Source organism: Anser anser (genome assembly GCF_964211835.1).
Source record: "Anser anser genome assembly, chromosome: 3".
Classification (NCBI taxonomy): domain Eukaryota; kingdom Metazoa; phylum Chordata; class Aves; order Anseriformes; family Anatidae; genus Anser; species Anser anser.
In genome coordinates, this window is record NC_139722.1 from 81,328,870 (window position 1) to 81,354,940 (window position 26,071).

General features: G+C 38.1%; 1 protein-coding gene across 3 annotated transcripts in view; it reads right to left on the reverse strand.

Annotated features, from left to right (window-relative positions):
• Positions 1-1,670: 1,670 nt before the first annotated feature.
• Positions 1,671-26,071, reverse strand: part of ERO1B (endoplasmic reticulum oxidoreductase 1 beta) — a 32,810-nt gene continuing 8,409 nt past the window's right edge. The window contains exons 4-16 of one of the 3 annotated variants that reach the window (XM_083828135.1): positions 25,414-25,455; positions 18,198-18,280; positions 16,249-16,322; positions 13,524-13,644; positions 13,392-13,438; positions 12,609-12,620; positions 10,705-10,731; positions 10,022-10,114; positions 9,612-9,858; positions 8,749-8,818; positions 7,497-7,583; positions 6,121-6,254; positions 1,671-5,269 (exon numbers count right to left, since the gene is read on the reverse strand). In XM_083828135.1, coding sequence (XP_083684261.1) covers positions 5,209-5,269; positions 6,121-6,254; positions 7,497-7,583; positions 8,749-8,818; positions 9,612-9,858; positions 10,022-10,114; positions 10,705-10,731; positions 12,609-12,620; positions 13,392-13,438; positions 13,524-13,644; positions 16,249-16,322; positions 18,198-18,280; positions 25,414-25,455 — 1,098 coding nt within the window. In that variant the 3' untranslated portion in view covers positions 1,671-5,208. Of the gene's footprint in view, positions 5,270-6,120; positions 6,255-7,496; positions 7,584-8,748; positions 8,819-9,611; positions 9,859-10,021; positions 10,148-10,704; positions 10,732-12,608; positions 12,621-13,391; positions 13,439-13,523; positions 13,645-16,248; positions 16,323-18,197; positions 18,281-25,413; positions 25,456-26,071 lie in introns of all 3 variants that reach the window. The other 2 variants (XM_083828137.1, XM_083828136.1) reach the window with 2 other exon arrangements.

Genomic DNA, 26,071 nt, shown 5'->3' on the forward strand with positions numbered 1-26,071 from the left:
GGCCCTGTTAGAAAGCAGCTTGAGAGACAACCTGAAAACGTGGAATAAAGCTGCCAGTAGCAGCAGCTAGGGGAAGGAGAAATTACACACCACAAACATAGCAAATCTACAGCACAAGTCTTACCAACAAAGGGGAGATAATGGAAGTTTTGGGGGAAACTAGAAGGCGCAACATAACCAGTTGCAGTACCAAAGTTGAACAGCTATTTTATAAACTTTAAGTGAGGTAATGCTAGTCTTTAGTACATTTACTAATTGAAAATGTTCATAAAGATTAAATGCTAACTTTGCAACACTCTGAACAAAGAATTTTATACAGAAGTTTACACAGAAGTGTAAGATTCTGCTCCCAAGAGGACTGTGAGAGGGGAAAAAATCCTTCCAGAGAAATCCAGGCTTGAGTTGAAGCCTCTGGATTCAACGCCAGGAAGTTTCTAACGAACACCCTCCGCTTTGACACAGTGCTCAGCCCCACAGGGCACCTCCCCTCCTGTGAGGGCACTCTGCCTCACCTGCCCCAGCATCTGTGGGGACGTTCTGACTTGAAGTCACATCTCAAACTGAAAACACAACCACCACCTCTGAGCTACCGTTACTGTCAATGAATTAATCCCATACTGCTAAATTGAAGGACAAAACGGCTGTTGTTAAAAGCATATATGGTGCCCGCCTTCTCTCTGAGACAAACAGTAAACTGCTCCGCTGGTGGACAAGCAGGTACTGCTTCCCACCGCAGCACCTCTTCCAAGTTGGTGTGAGCACGTTCTTACTGTTTTCACCCACGAATCATAAGCACTCCTGGTTACATTAAAAACTTAAATTTCCCCAAAGGTGGTTGTTATGCCAGGTTGGAATGGGAGCCCTGTGGAGTTCTATCATGTTTGAACAAAACTGCTTGAAAGTCTTAGTGCAAAGAAAATCTGCAGGAATTGCATTTTCTTCACAGTAGATATAGCTGCTCTGCAAAAATTTAATTAGGAGAATTCTGCCCTTAAAGCAAGCTTAATCCCTATGCTGCTGTATGCAGAAAAGATGACTATAGCCATAGTAACAAATGAAATACTCTCAAATACAACAGGTTTAGATGAAAATTTCAAAGGTAAGTAACAGAATTATCACCGGTATAACAGGTACTTAGTCACATCAACCGAGGACGAAATGGGTGTATATCAATAACCAAACGGGTAGTAAGGTAACTCATTAAATACATGCATGGAATGAAACGAAGCTGAGGAAGCCTTCTAGGGGTAATAATTTCACGTGAAGAACCCCACTGTGTTAACCAGCCATAAAAAAGGAATTATAGAAGTTTTTACAAGCCATACTGAGAAGGGGAAAGAACAGACCAAACTTACTTTCAAAATAAGCTTTTTGCCTCTTAATACAGTGGGACTTAGCCAGTGGCTAAATTTAGCCATATTCACACAGAAACATTTTAATTCTGCCACACGGATTTCTAATGCACTGGTACATGGCAGATGCAGCGTCAATAGCAGCAGATACGCAATAGCCTTTCTATGAAAATCCAGAGGTTACATTTAGCTTTTAAACTGAATTAAAGTGATAATGGAATCTTGCTCATCATCTTATGCTTAAACGACTGACATGTAAACAATTTACATTGTGTGATTTCTAAAGCATAGTTGAAAAAATTGTACTCACAAAAAATATAGCAGAAAATATTTTAATTTGTATTTTATAGATTCAAACATAGCAAAGATTCAGAAGTGTTTAGATATCAGTAAGCAGTTCCAACATGGATTTTGATTTTAATAAATATTACATTTTAACAGGCTAGATATAGGAAGGAATTGTGAAGTGATGAATTGCCGGATTGCTAGTTTATAAACATAAGCATCTAGATTATTTACAACATATTACAGGTAATTTCCCATGAAAGCACAAAGCAAGGTCAGATAAAGGTGACCCAATCATCAAAACACAACTCTAGAAAGTGTGGCACAGTATTTCATGCATATACAATGACATATAGCACAAATCACCAGCTGAAGTAGGAACACACTTCTTATTCCAGTTTACATAATCTGTATACTTCACTGTTTTAAAACTGCATTCTCACCTTCCTTCTCTGGCACTTTGGAGCAAGTTGTTCAGCAACAGTGCCCTACATTTTGCCTATGCAGTTTGGACCAAGTCTTTTAATGTTTCACTCAAGTGCTTATGACTTCAGAATGATGAAACATTTGTCTTTGTCTTCTTGCTACCTCTGTGATTACAATCATTGTGTCATTTGTACAAGGAAATGTAATTTTACTCTGAAATGAATGGCAGACAATGTTGACAAGCTGATCTCCAATAGGCTGGAATTTAAAATAGTTTACAGCTCAGGGACAGTGTAACTAACCTTATTCTTCAGTATAAAAACAGATCTGTAATTGTATGTTACATTAAGTTTCAGAAAAAGACCTATGTCATCCAACTCACATGGCAAAACCTCATAGGCAGCATAGTCACAGAATGTACATCAAATACTGTAAAAAAAATAGGTGACAGGAAATTTGTTTCAACTAGATTTGTAAAAGGAAAAAAATCTCATATTTCTACAACAGTGAAGTGAAATGCCTTCCATATTTGATCACCAAGTGAGATGTACCTTCAAATGCAACAGAACCTCTCTGTACACAGAACTACCTGTTTCAGTTGCACTCCTGTTTTTTATTACAATGCAAAGGAAAAGAAGAAAAACTTCCGATCTTTTTGTCCTCACACAATGGTAAGAACCTTGCCGGATTGTGCCAATGAAATGTCTACGGAGCAGGTGGGCAGGATCTGTATGTCTGAATCTCTCGCTTGTCCCATAAGCAAGTATATGACGCTAGCATGTGATGCTGCTTCAGTGTCCATGGATTTTAGCCAGGCACAGGTGGAAGAAAAGAATAAACTGCATACCCAGAAGGTTGGAAGCAATCCACTTTCTTCAAAAAGCAAGGTGAGGGGGAAAGGAAAAACTATCTATTCTGAGACTCAGGTCCTTCCTGGTGCCATTGTAGACTTTTTTTAGCTAGAAAATCCTGCCTAATGCTTTAGGCACTATGATATATAATACAGTTAAAACTAAGCTGTACAGGATTCTTCACACGAGTGAGCCTACAGGTTCTAGCCCTTGCAGGTCAACCCGAAACAGAAGAAATAAATGGCCAGCTGAAAAATAATACATTCCTTCAATATATATATAACTCAGAAGACTTCGATACTCAGGGCATACATAACTCGTTTGACCAAACACGGCTGTTCACATTAAAGCAAAGACCTAGATTTTCATTTCAGTTGAATACAGAAAAGAAACTCCAGGGTGCAAATTACGGTATCCTAGAGTATACAAATACCAACCTTAGAAAAGGTCAGGCAAATCCACCTTGAAATCAGCTGCTCTCCTCCACTAACCAGAAAGGGAGCCCATGGTGACTTGCTCAGACATGGGTGCCCACAAAAGCACGAGAGGCTGCTGCGTAAGAACGTAACATCCCCAGGCTGGCGTTACCTTTCTCGTTATAACATCACATTGATTTTATCTACTGGCTTGTAGAGGAAGTACAGACTGGACAGTTGCCAATTTGTGCAACTACCACTTTTTTTCTTTCATTTATCTTACCCCAGTTTGACTCAAGAGGGTTTACTTTCTCAGGAAACAGTACTCTTATTATAAGTGCCAGCACAATAGTCTCATTTCCAGTCTGGTAGAAATTTGAGGCTTGTCTAGAAATGAAGGACATAGAGCATATTCCATCTTTCAGGAAAATCTCCACTGTGAAGGACCACATTATGGAAGCCAGTATCGTTACAATAAATAATATAAACAGGTCACTAAAGATCTGGTAGAGTGAAAAATGTTTAAGAGCACTTTATTTGCTGAAAATTTTTAAAAAATAACAAAAAAGGTATCTACACTGTACCAGCACTTCCTACATTCATAACTCCTAACTATACTTTGAAATACGCTGGTTTTAAAAAAACAAAATTACTTCATTTTAAATTTAAACCAACATTTGGTTACTACTAATCAGTAGTACTGCTTCTGAATTATGTCTTTGTCAATGATAAATTATCACTGACATTTGTGGACTGTGATTACACAAGTAGTTTCATATTTTATGAAAGTTACATTATTAACATACCCGTTTTATTACGTTGAATATCCTTTTTAAGAAGGTACAGTTAGGGATTGCATAGATAGAGTATGTGATATTAAATGTCAGTATGATTATGAATTTTAAAAAGCCTTTTTTAAAGTGACTATAAAAAGTTTTTTCTTTTTGCACTGACCTTTTAATGCACCACTAAAACATAAACCATTACAAGCAAATCTAATTCCACTGCTCAAAGAGCAATATGTGCTATTTTTAATATCTTAGACATTAAAAGGACAATTTCTGGAGACTGAATTTGTGATTACCATCCAGAAGATCAAACGGACTAGATGCAAACCTGACTGACAGACTTAGCTAGCAATGCTCCACTAGTCATCTCTCCATGCCCTTCCCTCTGACCCCTGAAGTGAATGTAGGTAGCCAAGGGTCAAGAAGCCAAGAAGAGTCACTTACAACTGTGCTGTATCAGAGAGAAGGTGGTTATTTTAAAGAAAATAGGAACTTGCAAAAAGCAACACGTAAGGAAAAAAATTGATGTCAGCATATTTCAAAGGAGCTTGGTACAAAGTAAGATTTTCTGTTCAGTAAATTTCCTATTTTTAAAAGTTTTGTAACTACAGTAAGAATACAGAACTCAACAAGAGCCCTATCTCCTTTTCTGGCTTTACTTTTAGACAGCCAGAATCAGCATACTCAGTCCTCAGAACTTACTGAAGCTCAGTACTGGGGAGAGGTGAGGGATGAACCACCTCACTTAGGACCGGCCAAGTCAGGATCGAGGTACCTGTGTTTTCATATAAAACAACTGTCTCAAAGACAAGAAAATAAAGAAAATGTATGATGTGTCAGTACAATAGAACTGTGAGCAGAGAACTTAGAAAATTAAACAGATTAGCATAATTTACACATTTAAAAACTATATACTTCATTCATAAATATCTTCTCTAATTAACAACCATTCCTAGTTTAAACATAAATATTCAAGTTGGTATTTGATTTTACTTTTTATCAGTTCATGCGAGTCCTGTAAGGATCAGTTCCTTCTGCTCAATGCAGTCCTGTAAATGGTCTTCACTAATGGTTTGTGCAAAGGCCTTCATTACCTAGTTCGTTGCAATAAAACTTTAAAATTCTGCAACTCTTTTATACTTGTGGAAAGCCTGCAAAACAAAAAAAAACCTAAATGTTAGTAGGTCAACTGTGACAAGAAGTGCAAACCACCGTCTTCTGTGGGAGCTTTTTTTTTCCAATAGAAAAAACGCTACACAATTCTGTTCCAAATGTTAACACTTAGTATACTACTTTCCCCTCAAAAGATCTATCTGTCTCTCCACTACATTTAACATGTTACAGGGATTAAAGTTTGGATATATTTTAAATAGTCCTGATTTCATTAAAGATCTAACCAGAGCTAATGTTAAGTGAATTCTTTTAAACAGAAATAATTATGTTCAAGATCAGATGAATTAGCACAATAAAGACACATTCTACAAATCCTTTAAAGCTGTTAAGTTTTACATCACCATTTGAAGAGGTAAAGTTTTTGTTGTTCCCTCCAAAATTAATCACTAGTTTTTAAACAAACAATTACATCATACCCCCAAATCCCAAAACTTAAGGGCTAAATGACAGCATTGAAAAAAGAAACCCTCAAATATTTTTCCTCCTTTTCAGGTATACATGTTTAAAACAGAAATACAAAGTGTACTTCTGGAAGAGCTGTAGTTATCATTCAAGAAGCAGGAGACAGTCTAATGCTTAAGACATTTAAGAGTCTTAAGGAATTCATGAGATTAGAGACAAAGACTGAGTTAGGTCCCAACACAAAATGACAAAGGTTAATAATCAGTACTCCACACGCTGTTTGATGGCACTGGGTTTATCCGTATCACTAAGAATAATTCAGTCTTTAAGAGCTACATCTACATGCCTTTTCCACAGACCTTGAGTGTTGACACTGAAATTTTACTTTTTTAAAAAAAAACAAACTACACAAATCACAAAATCTTACCTTCCAAAGGCATTTACAAGAGCAACTATTTCTTGACGTGTGAGTTGAAAACCTTTTGATGGACTGTTCTCAGGAAGGTTCTGTATTTCTTTCTCAGAAAATAAAATCTTCAGAGCAGTTCCTAAGCCTTGAGTCTACAAGAAAATCCAGGTGTTTTAATGCCAATAAGGTCACTCTTTTCAACTCAGAAAGAAAAACATTAAAATGTTAACTACCGATGCGTGCAAAATATATAATTCTTTTATACTGACACTGCCTCAACCCAAATAGCTATACACAATCCAGGACACCAATGCAAACACATGCCACCAACTGCATACCAAGTTCATTCCCTTATTTAAGAATATTTGTTTCCTCAGGTATACTTTAAATCCTTATGGTTTTAACTTTTCTTTCCCATCTCTTTTCTTCTTAGCCACACTAGACGCATAAAAAACCATGACTGTCACAACACCTTCAGCCCTTCCCCACTACATTAGATGCCTCAGGGTTGTGGGATCTGTCAGATCAGGCCTCCCATTTCCTTCTCTTCCCCCCCTCTTCCAGATCAAGCTAGGTTTTTGTAATGAGGTGTCACAACACTTTTTTACTTCCCCCATCTCCAGTCCCAGTGGCAGACCTTTTATGGTTTTTTTTTTTTTTAATATAAAATTGGGGCTGAAACTATATCAGAAGCAGCTAATCTTGTTCCCCCTTTTAATCAGTTTGAGGAAATGACTGGATTTTGACAGTGGTTGAGATTGGCCGCAACGAAAAGGAAATCCATCCCTATTTCATTTTGCACAAGAAGAAAGTGGTAATAGATCAGAAGTATCAACTGGTAGAGAATAGGCAGAACTTCAGAAATTTAGCAGAGACCACTACATTTTTGGTGTTAGGAATTTATGAGATCTGAACCCTGATAAACTTAATGCTATACAACAGTACCATATAGTAGGCACCCGGAATTACCAACTGTTCTCAGTCTACACAATATTACCCTCAAGGGTTAAGAACTTGTTCTCAGTAAAATAAAGATACGTCTCCAGAAACGGATTGTTTTTCAGTTGTCAGCTTTACTGTGCATCTTGCAGTATTTTATAATGGTGAAAATCTGAATTACTTGTTTTTCTTATGGCTCAATTTATGGAGTTAAAAGCTCATTAAGCAAGCGGAGTATTTCGAGGAAGGCTTCCCACAGGTGATTCTACAAGATTTTACATTGAATTATCTGCTCTAAACCAAAATAATTTTTGAGAACACAAATAACAGACAGCTCTTGACCAAAAATGAACGATATTGAACAAAAACAATCAATAACTGCTTGTTTGAAAGTAAACTAAACACACGTCTATTTTTTAATATAGAGGTAAGGATATCAAAGACCTAAACTGTACCTGCAGTTTGCCCCACAACCTGCATTTGTCACATCCAACACAATCCATTATGCGAGATATGTTCTTGAAGTGCAGTCTGAACTCTTCCTAGCAGTTAAAAACAAAGGTAAAAAAGGTAAATTTAAAGTATCTCTTAGCTTTACAACGAGTCATTTAGTACCACTAGAATATCAATCCTCTGTTACTAAAATTGAGCAAACCCATTACCATACAGGGTCAGGCTATAATAGAAGTCCACATATACCCAGAATTTTGTTTCCAAGCCTTTGCTAATAGTTGATGCCTTGAAAAACAAAACTATAGGACATGCAGAATACCACTGGAAACTCAGCATACAGAACATAATCAACTTGCTCAAAAATTTCTGAGCTGTTATGTGTGTCACTGTCCAATTTTAATTCCATTAAGTTATTCAAATCCTTTTTGAACCAACCTGCATTTTGGACAACAAGGCAAAAAAGTGACAACTCACAAAAGGCATTTCCTACCCAAAACTACAGGCAGATTGTTGCTTTGCAGCATCAGTCAGGGTGGAAGCAATTACAGTACAGAACTAATTAATGTTATCTATATTAAATATTTAAGGTCAGGAAAACGCTAGCAGGACTGATAAACTACTGGTACCACCTTTCAAAAAGCATTCTTTTTAATACTGATCATAAAAAAAATCCAATGCTACTACTGAAATAAGTATTTGAATACTTACTAATATTTTTTAACAGACCTTTACTGCTATGAGCCACACTCCAGTTGTGGAATTACAGCACACAGCAACCTGAACAACAACACTGATAGTTTCTAGATAGTAACAGCATTCACATTAGGATCGTGTGTCAGAGAACTATACTTTCGTAATGTTAAGTTCATATTCTAGTTCACCAAAATGTGCATAGATTACCCACCTGGTTTCTAACCAAACATCACTTTTTTTATTGGAGGAGATGCCTATGTGAAGCTGATACTCTATTTAAATAACAATTTGCTTGCATTACTAATACCATATCAACTCATTGACCTCACAGCACAGTCCCAATTAGAGATCTTAGTCTGCTTGACTTGGCACAACACCTTGAATTCAAGTATTGTAAAGGAGATTAAGAGGCCTCAGATACAATTCTGTAAGATGATGTCATACCTGCCTTTTCTAGTCTTCCTGCCATTAGCATTATGCTGCTGAGAGAGGTTTTTCAAAAATAACACAACTTAATTCCAAAACGGATATTTTGGATGTTTATTAGAAAAGTAGCTTCACCTTTAATGACTTGGCTCCTTTTTTATCTCCAGCAAACATGGACTTTTCATCAAAGTGCATATGGAAGGACCTAATAAAGACACAATACAAAAAACTTAACAACCCCAGTGTGAACTACAGTGTACCGTCAAGCAGCTGTTACAGTTTAAGATGTTTTTCATAGTTCCTACTTGTTCCATTTCGAAGATATCCTTCAAATTTCAAATTGTTGCTATTCAAAAATTTACTAAATGGTATCGACTTTACCATTCAATCACTATAGCCTGTAAACAGTTACCATTTTCTGGAGAATGTTCTTCATCTCCATTAAGACTTCATTCTAATACAAATTGAGATTGTCTTACTATTTGCCTTTCAGTTCATCAGTTGTCTGACCACATCTCAAATACCTAACATGACTATGCCTAGAGGCAACAGATGAAGCCATGCAGCATGCAACTGACCACAAAAATTAGTGAGAAGATAAGCAAAGGAATTGGACTGAAGAGCCTTACAGAACGACCAGAAGGAAGAAGGATAAGCATAAGAGAAATGCAGAATTACTCACTAAAAATTAGAAGAATATATGTAGCATTTTCCTTTTCAAAACAGATCACGCATCTTACACTGAAGGATCAGAAATAAGCCACAAATGGGGAGTAGCTCAGGGTGGTGGTTTTTTTTCCACCCCCTTTAAAAGATTCACATATTCAAGCCTCAGAAAACCATCTCTCATCCTGTCAAATACACAAATTTCTCTTCTTCCCCACTATTTTATTTCCTCATGTCACTCTTCCTTGTTCTATCCTGTCAAGTCATCTATTCTCACTGAAGAGCATAACTGAGAGTTTCAAGCTATTGATAAAAAAAACCTCATGCCTTACTTTGTATCCCTGAAGATTTCTAGTAAGAGTGCTTTAGATTCAGCATCCTCATGGCCATTTCCAGTGTAAAGGTCAACAACTGAACGCTCGAAGTATGGTGCAACCTTTGATAAAGCACGCAGCTCTATCAAATACAAGAAATATAAATTTTTAAGCCTTCTTGGTCCTTCTCCTTTTGTTTCAATAGGGTCAAAGCGGCGAGTGAACTCTTTAACATTTGGTCCCCAGCTAGGCTTCCCCCAGGTTTCTAAATAGAAGAAAAAAGGAGGGGTGGAGCTTAAGATCATATTTGGAAAATAGAACAAAACAGACAAGAACCAAGTATACACAAAAAATATTTCAGAAAGAAAATAAATACATGCTACAGATGTAGTAATCCATTCATCAACTTTACCCAGTCTTAAAATTACCTTCAAGAAGATAATTGGCACACAGATGCAAGTTGATGCTAGCATGAAGCCCAGAAATGAGTTTATAGAACACTCTTTTCTCAAGGCAAAGACCTGTTGAGGAAAAAGAGAAAAGCAAATCCCAAACTAAATACTGGAAACAATGTATTAAAATTAATACATCTTGACATGTCACTGAGGCATGTCTGCACCATTTAACTTTCAAGAGTTACAGTTACAGCACTTGATCATTATTTCTAGCAGCACATCCAGTAAGTTCTTATATCCGTCTTAGGAAAAGTACACCGCTTATTTTTGTACATAAAGTACCACCAAGAATGACATTTAACATTTCTTTCTTGGTGTTTCAGCGTTTCTAATAAATGCAGTCAAACAACTATCTGGTCAATTAGCACAGATAAATTGGCACACAAAAATAAGATGCTTACATTGTTTGAACAATAGATTTAAAACAGTCTTTAATTTTGACAGTCTGGAAACCAGAACTATACTGTGACCCATCCTAGTGAGAATTAAATCTGTCATCAAATTAGAGTTGTGTTCTTCTAGGAAGACATCAAAACCACACAGCTTTAAGGCACTGGAAAACAGTTACACTATGAAAGTATTTGGAGATAGTAAAAATACTACTGTGTTGTTTCTAGTGAATTTAAATGATATTAACCCCACCCCAAGAGAATTACCTTCTAGCCATGTGTAGAAAGATTCCCCTGTAAATAGATAATATATAGTTTAATTAAGAGTATTCATTTTTTATCATTATAGTACCTTTACATTACGATGTGTACTAACACTAGCTGCCATCTGGACATAAAGCTAAATAATTTAACTATTAAAGTGAGGATAGACACTGAAGTGGCTAAACTTTGAGGTTAGTTTAAATCTGTTGGGGCCAGAATAAGAGAAATACAAGAATAAGCGTAACTAAGCTACTAGCGAGGGCATTCAACATCAAGTATAAGCCCAATTACATGCACTAGTGGTTGAAAATATGGCGAAGAAATATAATTGAGCAAACAGGAGTATCTGTGGAAAGGTATCTCATTTACATTCCCTGCATCCATCTATGATCATGTATTTTAAAGAAGTCACTTTAAGAACATTTATTTCCAAGAGCAAAGGAACTACTAAATCTTGGTTTCCAACAGACACCAGCCTAGATTCCCTGGGTTTAACAGAACGGGTGAGAGTCCAGAGTCAAATACCGCACTACCAAACTTAGTGTTGGTTATACCAGTTCTTTACTGGACATATTCTTAGACTAAACCTACAGAGAAATTATGCTACTACTAAGTTTCAGTAGATGCAGCTTCATGTCAGTAACAGTACCCTTTCTGCACTACTTTTCTACTTTGGACATGATTAACAACAACCAAAAAAAGGCAATCAATCCCTGTGCTCATATTCAAGCAGAGAAACACTTAAGACAAAGGTATGGAATTCTGTCATCTCACAAGACATCTAATCAATCTGTCAAACTTGGTACAAATAGTAACACAAGCTCTAAAGCCTCACAATTTAAGAAAAAAGATCTGCTGAGCAAAACCAGCTGAAAAATTTAAATTAGCACAAAAAGCAACTGTATACTAATTGATCATAAGCATTACCACCAAGGTAGTGCTTTAAAGCACTATTAGCTTTTTAACAGTTAATAGAAAAAGTGAACATTACTCATTCCATAAGACAAAAGTAAAACATTCATTACTACCTCTAAACAATGATTCTCTGGAAAGTCAGTATCAATTAAATTGAAAGCAGAAGAAAACCCTATAGTGATTTCACAATGACTTCCCAGAGTTCCTTCTCTGTTACGCACAATAATTAATTCATGTCTTTGAAACATAAGGAGGGGGAAAACATCCTACCTACTTCTTTAATCCTAGCCCATAAAGCATCTTCTCTATAAGCATTACTTCTATGGATACAAAAGACAGCTTCTTTTGCTCAACAGGTCACAGGAAATAACTAGTAATTGACATATAAACAAAAAACCACCAGAACACTTTTCTGCTTTGATATTACTGCCTCTACTATTTTTTTTTTTAAACTAGCACTTCCATCTTTCCTCTGCATCATAACTGATAACCTTTACCTTTAACTGCTACTGTCTGAAGGTTTCCAGAAGCATTAGAGCTTTTGCCTGAGAGATCTGAGTAACCAAAAAGAGTATCTCACTGTAGACAGACCCAATGCTTTCTCGCCTCAGCCTCTCCCCACCTTCCTGGCAAAAAAGCAAATGAACACCTGTCCCTCTTCTTTTAGGGGATCTGACATCAATATCAATGGGGCTCTGGAAGAGACCCAAGAATCCTTTATACATCTCCACTTGTCTTGGAAACAGCATTATCACAGCAACTGTTCGAAAGATAAGAACCAGTAACACAACTCCATTTTGCTCTTATTCACCCCTTCCCCTACTCGACCTGAAAGGATTGTACCAATAAAAACATTTTCTGAATAACCAATTATCTTCATAAAAACAAAATGTTCCTGGCCTCTAATGCTACAGCAGTAATGCAAATAAAAAGTTCAAAACTGTACAATGCTTGCTTAATTGCTGCAGGTCAAGCAAAATAAGATAACTTACCATCATCTCCTCCTGGAGGGGTGGGGGTGAGAGAAATAAAAATCCATGAGTATTAAAAACATTTTCACAGCAAAGCAGTAATGAAACACAGGCTTTACTATAAAAACTTAAGAAGTGCAAGAAACTTATTTAATCTCCCAGAAAACAATCTATTTTCCATCCTCTTCTCCCTCAAGACAACCTGAGACTAGACACTTTATTATAAATAGAGACACTAAATTTAAACACTTAGTAGCAGTTGATTTATATGCTCTTGAAAGCCACTTTTAAGCTTCAGAAAGACAGTAAAGAAATCTTGTTCTCCAGTTCACATTGCTCAATGATCTGACCACTGCTTTTCTCTGGAAATTCTAATCCATGAGTTAAGCTACTCTTGCAATTCTTTTTAGTTGTATATACCACTAATGTATTACCTCACTGTTTGTAATTACCAAAATCCCTCTTGAGTTTCTAGTGTCTGGTGTTGTTTTCTAAGTACTTTTTTTTTTTTTTTTAAATGGGAAATGAGACACTGACAGGGGAAAGCTGATTCACTTAGAACATAGTGTTACAGTTCTCAGTTTTGATTTGAAAATTTAAAACTCAAGTCATTGGCATATTTTTTTAAGTCTACCTTTTTAAGTCATATTTTTAAGTCTAGATATTGAAAGTTGACAAAGGCCTCTACATAGGAAATTTAAAAAGCAGAAAAATAATATTCTTCGGTCTGTAGGTGTGCTATCACACTGCAAAGTCACTATGTTAAAAGAATTGCATTAAAAAAATAAAATAGAAAAGACCCACCCCTACTAGGTGCCAGTGGATTTAAAGGGCGATAGACAGATCGAGGCCTAGAAAATAAATTAGAAAGTGCAAAATCAGTTTTAAGCTAAATCAAAGCACAGGTATAAAAATAGGCTTCTCCCTCCTGATTACTTGAAGCAGTTTTCTTCATAGATGCTGTTCCACACTCTCCAAGCAGAGGGCCCTTTGTAGCCAGTGTAACGTTCTGGGTTCAGCAGCAAATCCACGTACTGTGCATCTGGAGACCTCTCATCTAAGTAAGAATATGTAACAAAAGGTTTCGAACTGATCATTTAAAAATACTTAAAAAGCCACAGGACTACATATAAATAAGATGTCTGATATAATGCTATTATTTCTCCAGCTGGATTCTAAATCCTCTGTACACAGAAATACAGCAATATAGTTACTAAGCAGAAAACCCCAAAGAACATAATCTATTCCACAGTCTCTTATGCTGCCAAAATCTCCACAATGTCTGAACACTTCCAAGTGGCTTCTTCAACTCTGCCATAAACACTTGTCACGCAGTGTGTTCTCCTGCCATATACTTAGACATAAACAGTGTTTTGTTTTAAACAGGCTTCAAACTCAGGATTTAATCATTCAGCAGTATTCAGTGTGAAGAAGGGGAGAGAAGATTTGCTTTTTTGAAATGGGTATGCCGCTAAGGGGGCTCCTTAATACCTGGAAGATTTATTTATTAGCGAAATCACTTATTCCTCAAATAATCCTTGTATGCTGGCACAAAGTATGGATCCTACTGCTTAATCAAACAAACTCAGCATATCCCAGGACACATCGTTGGTTACAGCACAAAACAGTACTTAAACAGCATTTGAAAAAGTTGCATTCTCATTTCTCATCTCGCTTCAAATTCTGGCAACATACCCAAACTAAATAGCTAAACAGCGCTCTTTCTGCTTGAAAACTCTATTATTCTTACTCTGTCCATACAAACTGGACTAAGTTTTCCAGTTACAATCAGTAAAAAGCAGGAAGCACTCCCTCCCCTTCTCTTTGAAATTCCAGGTCAGTAACAAATCATGCTTAAGACCTGCATACAGTACAAGGCAGAAGTCCATGGACTCATTCTTAGGAATAGCCCAAGCAGCGCAACTGCTCAGATGTTGAAAAAAACCAAAAAACAAAGAAAGAAGGGAAACTGCTCTGAAAAGAAGAGATGATCCTGCACGAGCAGTTAAGCATCGCTTCAGCAGTAGCAGCAAAAACAAAGAAAAGAGACATACAAGACACAAGAACACAGTGAGTGCCAGATGGAACAATGTCAAATTACAACTTGATTTCTTTGACAACATGGCTAACCCAAGCAGTTCCTACACTTCCTGGTCACTTCAGCTCTCCACTTCGTTCTCATTATCCACATACAGCTGAGTCTGTGGGGCAGCACAACAGAAAGATGGAAAACCAACTTAGACTAAGAATTTTTTTTCTCCAGCCATATCAATTCCCTTATCTACCCTATCCTTAAACCCAACAAAACACTAGTAAAAAGTAAAACTGAAGATGTAGCTTTGTGCTACAGCTGAGTGAAGTAAGGGCTCTGACATCACCAGGAAGAGAGGTAATGAAGAGAAAAACAGTTTCTCCCTCCTCCCTGTCACTCCCAGTGCAGTTTTCTTCTCTCTCACCTCTCCCTGCACCAGCTCAGGGACTCACCTAACAAGACAGTTCACCCCATCAGTCTGGGAGATGGAAAGGAGATGTCAGCTTTCCTGGTATTCAACTAAACTGCAATCAGCTTACCATGCAGTGAGAAGCATGCCACAGCCAGTGCAAAAAAAAAAAAAAGCACTGGAAGCACACAGTTGAGGGTAGCACATCATCTTTCAGCAGGGCACAAAGTAGGGAGATGGTATCAGAACTACTTAAGCTAGTATTACTTCTAAAAGAAATGCTCCTAAACTATACCTATCCCAACTGAGTCCTCTCAAAAATGTGAGTGTGCAGCCTGAAGACAGCAGAGACGACAGCAGCTTATTGCACAGAACAGCTCAGATCTACATTAACGCTCACCAAGTATGTATTACAGAAACAGTTCGTACAGAAAGTTTCACAGATAAGATGCAGTACAAGTGCTCAAAGAGAACCGCAATTGCTAAGTCTACTACAGCTACTACTTTCTCAGGTGACACCAAGTATTAGTCTAAAGGTAGATTAAAATGTCTTGCACAATGCCTTAACAGCATAGAAAACTTACTATGGTATTTAATAAAAATGCTTTTAGCAGCCTTCCTTGAATATGACAATTCTCATGTTTATCTGAAAAATACTCCTTTAAGCTTTGAATGTTACACGCAAATAAGACGACTCACATGTGGAGCAGAGGAAAGACAATTTAGCATCCTAATGTTTTAACAAAGTCTTTACAAATAAAGTTGAATTTAGTGCAGAGATCGTTTGAAATAGCAAGGCTGGAAGAACATTATCATCCCAAGCATGGACGACAGAACAGCAACAAAAATAGTATGGTAGTAAGAAGCTGAATCAAGTGCAAGTATTTGTCTTAGATTTGTGCCAGGTACATCTCCTGTGATAAGCAGCTTTTTTCTTTTTCTTTTTTTTTAATAAAAAGGCTAAATCCCTCACATTTAAGTTATTTCTGTAAAAGTCTCCTGTCCACTTACTAGCAGGAGGTAACAATAAATGTAGACTACTAAGTGCTCCTTGTACAAACTGCATTCTCTGTATGTAAGATGATATGAACTGTCACATGCCTGCTTACCACAAAATTAAAACCTTTAAAAAATGGTTATTGGTAGAGCAGCTGTAATCTTCTGTGTTGTTAAGAGACAGTAAATAAAACAAACACTCTGAAAAAGCTTAAATATTTTACCATCAAGTTCACAAAAATGATCCTGTGAATCATCGTATCTTGCCCAGTCAATGAAAGCCTCCTTACTTTGGTTACTGAGGGGAAGAAAATACATTTCGTTTTAAACTTTTAAATAAACAAGGTCAACAAGAGCTACTCAAAGAACACAATCAACACAGTAATTAACTTGGAATTGAAATCCAAATTACTTTACCTGGCACACTAGAATACATGGCACTACCATTAGCTGCACAGAGATTCAAGCAGGCATCAACTTTTAAAAGTTAATTTCATGTCAGATACCAAGACAGATTTCACCATCATTATTTTAACAAACTACACTGGCAGTGACTTCTCTCCCTTCAGTAAAAGCTTGGTAAAATAATTCCATAGCACATTTTTAACACTTTCTCAAGTACTTCAGCAGCTGTCTGTTCAGGAAAAAAAGATCTTATTTTCTTAACCTGTACTTTCAAAGCGATCTACAATACTTAGCCTTGCTTCTGAGTGGGAGGCTGGACTTCTAAAGGCCTGTTCCAGGCTAAACTACTCTAAGAATGATGTAAGTCTTCTAAACAACATTACTCAGCTCACCCTAGCAACTTCAATTACTTTGAAGTTCTCTCACTGTGAAACACAAGCAGTGCCACGAGCTGAATGCTTCCTTCTACGCATATGTGCAGCACAGAACTACCAATGCCACACTACTGACAGTAAAATGTAAGCAACATTAAAACGGGAACCCTGTTCCAGTAAAGTCCCTGGAAATACTGAAAACAACCTATTTCATTTGACCAGATTAGTACTAGCTCAATTCTACAGCTGCAAATCTTTAACAAGATACACCTTTAACCTTTTGCCAACTCACAATAGGAGACTATACTTAGCAATGGGCAAGGAGCCTTAAAACTTCCCTGATGTCCTTCTCTAGTAATTGTGGGCAGACAAGATTTGATAGCCACGAGAAACACAGTTTATAAAGGAAAATAACCCTAAACCATGAGGATTTTGCACTTCTAGGTATAGAATTGGAAGGTTTGCCTACAAAGCAGGATCCTTTACCTGACCTCTGCCAGCTTTAATCAACTGCCCTAATCTGATACCAGGCCTTCTCTTTAGCTTTCTGTACACGTACTCAGCCTCATTCTTTCATCCTACAGAAGTGGAAGAGTGTTAATAGCTTATTTCCCCCAAAACACCTGGACAAATGCTCTACTCAGTTTGGTTTAAGACACTACGTATCAAGCAGCAGCATTTGCCTTCCCCCTCTTCAAATTGCTGTCCCATTTTGTTTCTAGGCAGGAAAGTCTCTACATTTTCATCAGGTAGAACTGCTGAAATCTATGGCCAAAGGTGCCACACCTCTCCAACAACAGTGATCAACTGATTTTTCTATTGCTACTTCTTAAATGTGAGGTATCTAATCAACTGCAAGTTTTTCTAAGTGCTTTCTTATGTAGGGGCAGCACTATCCTGCAGAGTTCTTCCCACCCAACCATGACTGTGCCATGCAATAAGCAAGATCAGGGAATTGATGGAAGCTAAAAATAACTTTGCCAACAAAAATAACTCACAAGCTCCCTGATCTGGTTCACTGAATGATCACAAACAGGCACGTCAGTGTAACAGAGGGACAGAGCAGGACAGAACTCCTTAATCCAGCACAGTCATCAAGAACAAAGAAGGTTGATACTTGTAAAATGTAGAAAAAGCACGTTCATTTGCAAACTTTCTTCATCTCTTGATGCTGTAAGATTTCAAATAAAATCACAGTATACTTTTTTTTAAAAAAAGGAAAGAGCCTACCTAACACTTTTACCTTGAGATGTTCTTGCATCATTTCACATTTACTTTTTAATGGGCTATGGAAGAATGACGAACAAAAACCAGCACATTGCAAAAACAAGACAGACAAAAAGAAATGCCCCTTTGTTAGTATTTTTATACTACTGTTGTAAATCACAGCATACCTTAAGGTACTGTTAACTGCTCCCAGTTTGTTAGCTTGCTCACAATCTTCCAATTCTTTGGAGTGATTTGCTGCTTTTGAATACTGTAAGAAAGGTCACATTCAACATGTAAGTAAGTGAAATAAAATTTACTGAAAGCAGGTGATGTGAGAAGTATTTCTAAGCTTAGCATTGAATCTGACACTATTAGGGAAAAATCCTTACATTCTGGAAGTGGCAAGTAACTTTGGAACACTTTTTTTTTTCCACTTAATTTTGTCAGTCTATTTTCACCCTGTGCTTTCAACTGCCACAGAAAATTCAGCTGTGTCAGATTTTCTTTTTTTTAATAGAGTTCTGAAATATTTCTGATACTTATTTACATTCTTGTGAACTGACTTTGGAATACAAGCAATGGGATAGCTGTAAACTTAACTTGGGGTATGATTATGCTTGCTAAACACAAGGTTTGTCCATCATTCCTGTGGGAAAGATTATCAGTTTTGGCCACTTTCCCCATCATGTTTTATTTAATCTTATTCACTAGAATGATTTAGATAATGCACAGGTCTGGAAGTGAGGTCTTTTGATCTGGACTCAAACTGATTGTTTCAAAGCCAGGACTGAAGTCTTTAAGCGGAATGCCAATTCTAAGCTTTATTTTTTTAATGTAATCCAGTGAAACAGAAGCTGTTTTCCTTATCGTCTTGCTAATAGAAGAATTAAATGAAATTCCCTTATTCTACAGTAATATGCTGATGTCAGCAGGAAATCTGTTAGCTTGTCAGCTTATAGCTCAAAAAAACCCTTCTGTTTTACAACATAATACAGTATCAGCACCCTCCTAAAAGATAAACAAACCCAATTTCCTCTTTTGTTTGTTTTACAGACAGAGCCTTTGGTTTACACAGATTTTTACCTTATCACAGCCTTTAAGAAATACGGAAAGTGATTTGATGTTAGGCAACTGATAGCTTTTTATAAAGCTAAACTGCTGGCTTCTCTTACTCTGGGGCACATACTGACAGGAAGGATTACTATCCAAAATAAAAATAGAAATTAAAGACTTGAGTCAACCCTTCAGAAACAGCAAGCAATAATTGTAATAACAGAAGTTTTAAAAGAAAGAGGATAGCATTTTTTTTTGAGGATGGATTTGTGGTGAAGATGTCATACTCCAGTTATTTCCTACCTATATTTAGAAAAGCTGCAGGATTTTTACCTGCAATGCACATACCTTGATATTTCTCGAAAGAAAAATTACAATTGTTTAGATAAGTAGGCAGGACAACCTACTTTAAAATTACACTTGCACTTTTACAACCCCTAAAAATGTTAATCACAGAAATTAAACACTGGCAAGGTCTTCACACTACATTTTGTACTTAATGATAAAAGGATTTATTCAACTCTAAATGATAGTTAACATTTTATGAAACTTAAACTAAAATATTTAATAGGTTATACACAATAGAGAAGTCTTTCACTATGCTGTTTTTCTTTTTAACATGGTCATAGTTTTAATCTTTTAATACAGTGGTAATTCTGCCCATCACAACTGGAATGCTGTTACTGAAGAGAAGCCTGAAAGGGTTATTAAGTGCCCTTTATCCTTGAGGGTTCTGTACGTGGATAACAAATGTCCATCTTCCAGGTTCAAGGCTTGTGTCATCTGAAAGAGAACAGTTAACTCCTCCCTTCCAAAAAGGGAGTATTTGTCAAAGACAAAGGCACACGGGAATAAACAGGTAGCCTCCTCCGAAAAGGCTGAGCTATCTGTGATCCACGTTCTAGATTTGACAAGGCACGCCTGCATAACCTTGCCTCAAACTTTTCAGTAAATGGTAAAGTTTGTGAGAAAGCTATGAGTAAATGTGTAGACTGGAGCCAAGCAACATGCAAGTAAGACTGCCAACAGAGGTAAGATCATTGATATGTGGATATGCAGCAGCTCAAGGATTTAAGAACAAAAGCTCTTGAATCACTTGAAAAGGTATGAAATCATTATTGAAAATGTGAGAATATTACAACTGAGCACCCCACACCAAGAAGGAAGGGAGGTTAGCACTTGCCCACCTGACAGCTACCAAGCAAGCAAAACTTATTAGATACCTCATCACACCAATATTAATGCTTAGCCTAAAAGCTTGCTAGTCCAAGCTATCCAATGTGCACATTAGCCAGTTACTTTCATGTCATCTATACAGCTTGCAGTCTCTTGGCACACTCCAGAAGTCACCTACAACCACCACGGGAAGAAGGATTATAAAAAATCTTGCATGTGATGCCCTGTATTATCCACTAACAACAGAAGGCTTACTTTGAGGAAGGAGATGAAAGCCTACTGACAACAACATTCATTTTAGAGAGTGTTTTTACAGGTTTCATATTAGCTCTTGCATCAAGCAACCACATGTTCCAACAGAGCAAAACAAACCTGTGCTTTTGTGGTAGGACAGATGAGTAACGGGCCCTTCCACTCACTTGTAAATATGGAAGATGAGTCCAAGTACACACACAGAAACATGAACGATGTTATGAAAACTTGTTGCGATGAAATTCAGAGGAATGTGGTGGGTTGACACTGGCCAGCAATTAAGCATCCACTGGTCACTTGCTCACTGCCCCTCTCAGCCCCCCCGCCAAGGTGGGGGAAGAAAGAGTTGGATGAGCAAAAATGAGGACTAGTGGCTTGAGATAAAGGCGGATTACAAAGTGATAGAGCGGAAAACAAACAAATACAAAGTCATGCAAAGGCAATCACTTGCCAACTCCAAGAAACAGACTGAAGTCCAGTTGGAAAGAAACAGGTCCTTTGGACAGCCTACCTGCCTACGCCAACTAGGTTATGCTGAGCATGTTGTTGTATCACTTTGGTTAGTTCAGGTCAGCTATCCCAGCTGCATCCCCTCCCAGCCTCTTGGCCACCCCATACCTGTTCTCTTGGGGGCCTGAGAGAAGAGCAGAGAGATCAACAGGGAAAATCTCGGCCTGCAAGCACTGTTCAGCAATAGCTAAAAAGTGCTTTGTTATCAACACAGCTTTAGTCATGAATCCAAAATACAGCACCATATGTGACTGCTATGAAATAAGCTACAAACAGCAAAACCTACTGAATACCAAAGGAGTGAAAGAGATTAAGAAGACATTGTTAGGGGACTTGCCTGCAACAAATATTTACCCTAGACAGAGCTTCTTGCTCAATTTTCTAGAAATTGCTAGGTGTGAGGCTCATTCTTTCACACCAATGGTTATTAAATGGAAAAATGTGAACAGAGATGCACCTGACCTAGAATGAATGAAACAGATACTGCTGATGAAATAACATACTGAGATGAACATTCAAGACTAAAGTGTTTCCAGGCTTCACTATTTTCCAGTGTTTAACAGCAGCTATGCAACCTCCTTTGCTCTTAGACCAAAGACCCGCTGCTGGCCAGAGCCGACCTAATGAGTGACACTGGTTGGGCCCCTCTGAGTGCAGATTTAAGGGCAAAAACAACTGCTTTGCAACAGCAGCTGGGAGAGTGAGGAGCAATACACAGCCCTGCAGACCCCCAGGTCAGTGCAGCAGGAGGTGCTCCAGGCAGGCAGCAGCAGTTCCCCTGCGGCCTGTGGCGAGGCCCCTGGTGGAGCAGGCTGTCCCCCTGCAGCCCATGGGTCCCACACGGAGCAGATCTCCACGCTGCAGCCCGTGGAGGAGCCCCCGGTGGAGCAGGTGGATGTGGCCTGGAGGAGGCTGCGGCCCATGGAGAGCCCCCGCAGGAGCAGGCCCCGGAGCAGCAGGAGGAGCTGCAGCCCGTGGAGAGGAGCCTGTGGCAGAGCAGCTCACGCCTGAAGAACTGCACCCTGTGGCACGGACTCGTGCTAGAGTGGTTTTTGAAGAACTGCAGCTAACAGGAAGCCCACATACGATCAGCTCAGGAAGGAGGGCATCCCATGGAAGGGATCCCGTGCTGGAGTGGGGGCAGAGAGTGAGGAGGAAGAAGCAGCAACAACGAAGTGTTATGGATTGTCTGCAACCCCCACTCCCCCGTGCAGCTCAGAGGGAGGAACAAAACATTTTTAGTTTACTTTTAGTTCTCCCTCATCTGTTATCAATTGGCAATAAACTAATCTTTCCAAAGTTGAGCCTGTTTTGCCCAAAATGGTAATTCTCATGGGATTTCCCTACCCTTATCAAGAAAAAATAAAAAGACTGGTTGAGATAGTTTCTTGCCCTGTCCTCTGAGGACCAGGAACACAACAGTGGTATGCTGGTGCTTAGCTACCTCCTGGTGTTACGCCACCAGCCTATTACCCAAAAATGTTTTCACTACTCAACTGAAGTAGAACTATAGAAAGTAAAACTACTTTGTGACTTTCCAGCACCATCTGAAGAAGCTTACATTGGTGCCAAGAATTTAAAAAGAGATCCTCTGTTGCTAACTGCACTTCTGTGAAGATGCTGTAGAAGCGTAACGCTGGTCTTTGTGCCTAGATGATCTTCCAAATGCAGAACTGTTCTCCCCGCAGTAATTAAGAAACCACAAAATAAAAAACAGAAGAATAACAAAAAAACCAGACCAACCAACAACAAGAAACCCTTGGCAAAAAAAAAGCCTTCTGCCTAGAACAAGGCAAAAGCCACAGAAGTGTGAAATACAGCTACAAGTTTAGCAGTTCCTCTACATTAGGAGAGATGCACAATAGGAAACTGTGCAGAAGCCCAGCACTTAAGTCACAGAAGACTTCTCCACAGAATTCTACCCTGAGTTTATGTACCCCAGAGTGTAACTTGCATTATTTAAAGATGTCTTCAGATGTTTTCACCTTTCTAAGTCAGACATGATCAGGACAAAAGAGAAGAATTGGTTTTCCTCTGGGGACATACTTGTCCACTTTCTTTAAAACAGTGTTTTAAGGATAATCCACAAGATACCAGACTTTCTCAAAAGGACCAAGCACATGCACAGTATTTGCATAGTCCTTGAAACAAAATATCCATACCAAGATGAGTTTGATGCTTCCTTAAAAAGGGATATTAAAGGAGATTCCCCATTTTTAATTGGCTTCAAAAAAGAATTTTAACCACAAGATGTATGGAAATGGCGTAATATTTCTGTCAGTCCCAATGACATCTTTCCTGCAGACAAGAAGCAGATATAAACTCCTTGGTTCTACAACTGATTAAAGTGGCAGAATTGCTGTACTTCCAGTACTGTAGCTGCTTGCAACAACCTGCAAGGCAATTCAAAGGAAACAACTGTACCACATATACAAGCAAATGATAGCTCCCTGAAGAAGTTTTCACTCTTCCTTTATTGTAGGGAAAAAAGTGGCTGATATTTCCCTTTTTAAGTCCAACTCAACGTCATTATGTTAAGTAGCATCTTAAGAACACCATTCTCTTTAGTTACTAATTAACATCTTCATTATGGCTCTCAGGATTAATCAGAAGGCTCAAATACCTACTTAAAGGATCTTTAAAGACTAAGTTTTAGAAGAGATGAAGTTAGAATGCCTGTAAGAGTCATAATGGTATTTCAGTAGTCAGTTTCTTTACTTGGAAGAAAAGAAACTTTACTTTCTTACATTTGGAAAAGAACAGTCAATGAAAAAAACTCACAAAAGACTTGCCAGCTAAAACTCAAGATCTGTACAGAGAAAGTGCTGAAGTTTTCCCCGAACAACTACTGTGTACGCTGAAACACATTCAGTCATGTCCCTGAGACAGAAGTTTTTCTCTGACCACCGGAAGCCTTTAAGCGAAGGGGCACACTTCAGAGTGAGCTTGCCACTACATACATGTAAACAGGAAATGAGACTTCCTCTTGAGCTAAAGCTTGGACAGACTTGTTGCAATGTTCAAGACAGGACAAATTACTCCGTGATAGCTCTCAGCTACCTTCGGTGATCTTTTGTTGGATATAATTTAAACCTAATACCAACAGTCATTTATGATACAGTAAGTTACACTGAGGTGAAATATGCAGTAACTATGGCTGTCCAGTGAGGTGGAAAGTGCTGGGAAGGATGGAGATAGAGTTAAGCAAGAAACACAGTGAAGTTTTAGTTGTTGCAGAGCAGCAATTACAGTAAGGCAAGGACTTTTCAGCTTCTCACACTGCCCTGCCAGCAAGGAGGCTGCAGGTGCATGAGGAGCTGGGAGGAGACAGAACCAGGACAGCTGACCCAAACCAGACAAAGGGATGTCCCATAGCATGGTGTCATGCTGAGCAATTAATATGGGATGGCAGGGACCGCTGCTTGGGAACAGGCTGGGCATCAGTCAGGAGGTGGCGAGCAATCATGTTGCACATCACTTGCTTTGTACATTATTATCGTCATCATCCTCTTCCTTTTCTGTCCTATTAAAGTGTCTCATCTCAACCCTCGAGGTTTTACTTTTTTCTCCCCTCCCGATTCTCTCCCCATCCCATCAGAGGTCAGTGGGGTGAGGCAACAGCTGTGTGGTGCTTAGCTGTCAGCCAGGTTAAACCACACCAGGCATTCATTTTTAAGATTTCACATTTGGGCCCCATGGGTACTATTATCCAATCTACTGCTAAAACCTTTATTCTTGGCACTGTGTTTAGGATTTGGGAATGGGAGGTTTGTCTTTTTGCTCTGACCTCTTTTCTAGGCATATATATAATCTCCTTTACTTTCTTGGCTGTGCTAAGATCACTTGATGATCTAAGAAGGTTGGCTTGGACAAAAGCAAGCGAAAACCAACAGCACAGACTACTTAAGCTGGCACAGATGACTTAAGCCTACATCAACTTAAGGCTAATGAGCTGTTCAAGATTAGATGCATCAAAACTACATATAAATGTTCACCTTGTTTGGATTATTACAGGTTGTGTTTATATACAATTCTTACAAAAAAACTGCACTGCTATTCATCCCAGCCTATAGCTTCATAGAAGGTGGCCTATACTCAGTAAGGAACAAAGAATTTTACATCAGGCATTTGGTGGCCATGTGTTGCTGTCCCTCCTGGTTATTCACTGATTCCATCTGTACCAAGTCTCATGCTGTTAAGACTCAGAATGGTGCAATGGTACCAGCAACATCAGGAACACTGTTACTCACACAACAGAAAATGCAAAGCCGCATACAGGAACTGGTCAGTTACATTAACAATTGCATCACTATGCCAAGACTGAAGATTTGCAATAAAAAGCCACACATCTACTGTAATGTTAAGATTACAACAAATGAGATGGAACTTAGAAAATAAATGACTACTTACTTTATTAGAGCTCCCAGCTTTAATTCCGACAGGTATTTTGCTCTAAAAGCAAAAATAATTCAGTTTTTATACTGCTCCTAGAAACAATTATGCTTGATGTAGAAATATTTAATTCCTAGATTTACAGGAGGCCAAACCACACTTGTTTTACATAATTCGCTTGTTCCTTTCCTTCCTTGGATTTATTCAAAACAGTGCTACATCTTTGACAGACTTAGAATTATTTATATTAGTGGTAAAATGATTAAGACCTTAGACTACTTTCATTATATTTCTTCTTTAGAAATAGTTGTCACCCTTTTACTTAAATTTAACTAGATTCATTAGTAAAAATTCTAAACTAATATGAATTTTGTTAGCTGATGACTGATTAGAAGTATAGATCAGCCTTATAACTGAACTTTGATATAGTTAAAGAATCGGTATATTCTTCAGAATAGTTAAAAGCCTGCCAAAAACAATTTGCCATTTCTCAAAAGCCAAGGGAAGACTACCTTTTCTCTGAATATGCAGGCTTTCCAAACAGGCTAAGAACCAATCTCCTATGCCTTCTGAAAACCCAAGCTGTACATTATATACCTGCCCCGATCAGTTACTTGGGTGACAACAAAGTGCCAGTTACTGTAAGCTCTAGTGTCTGACATGAAGTGTTATAAAA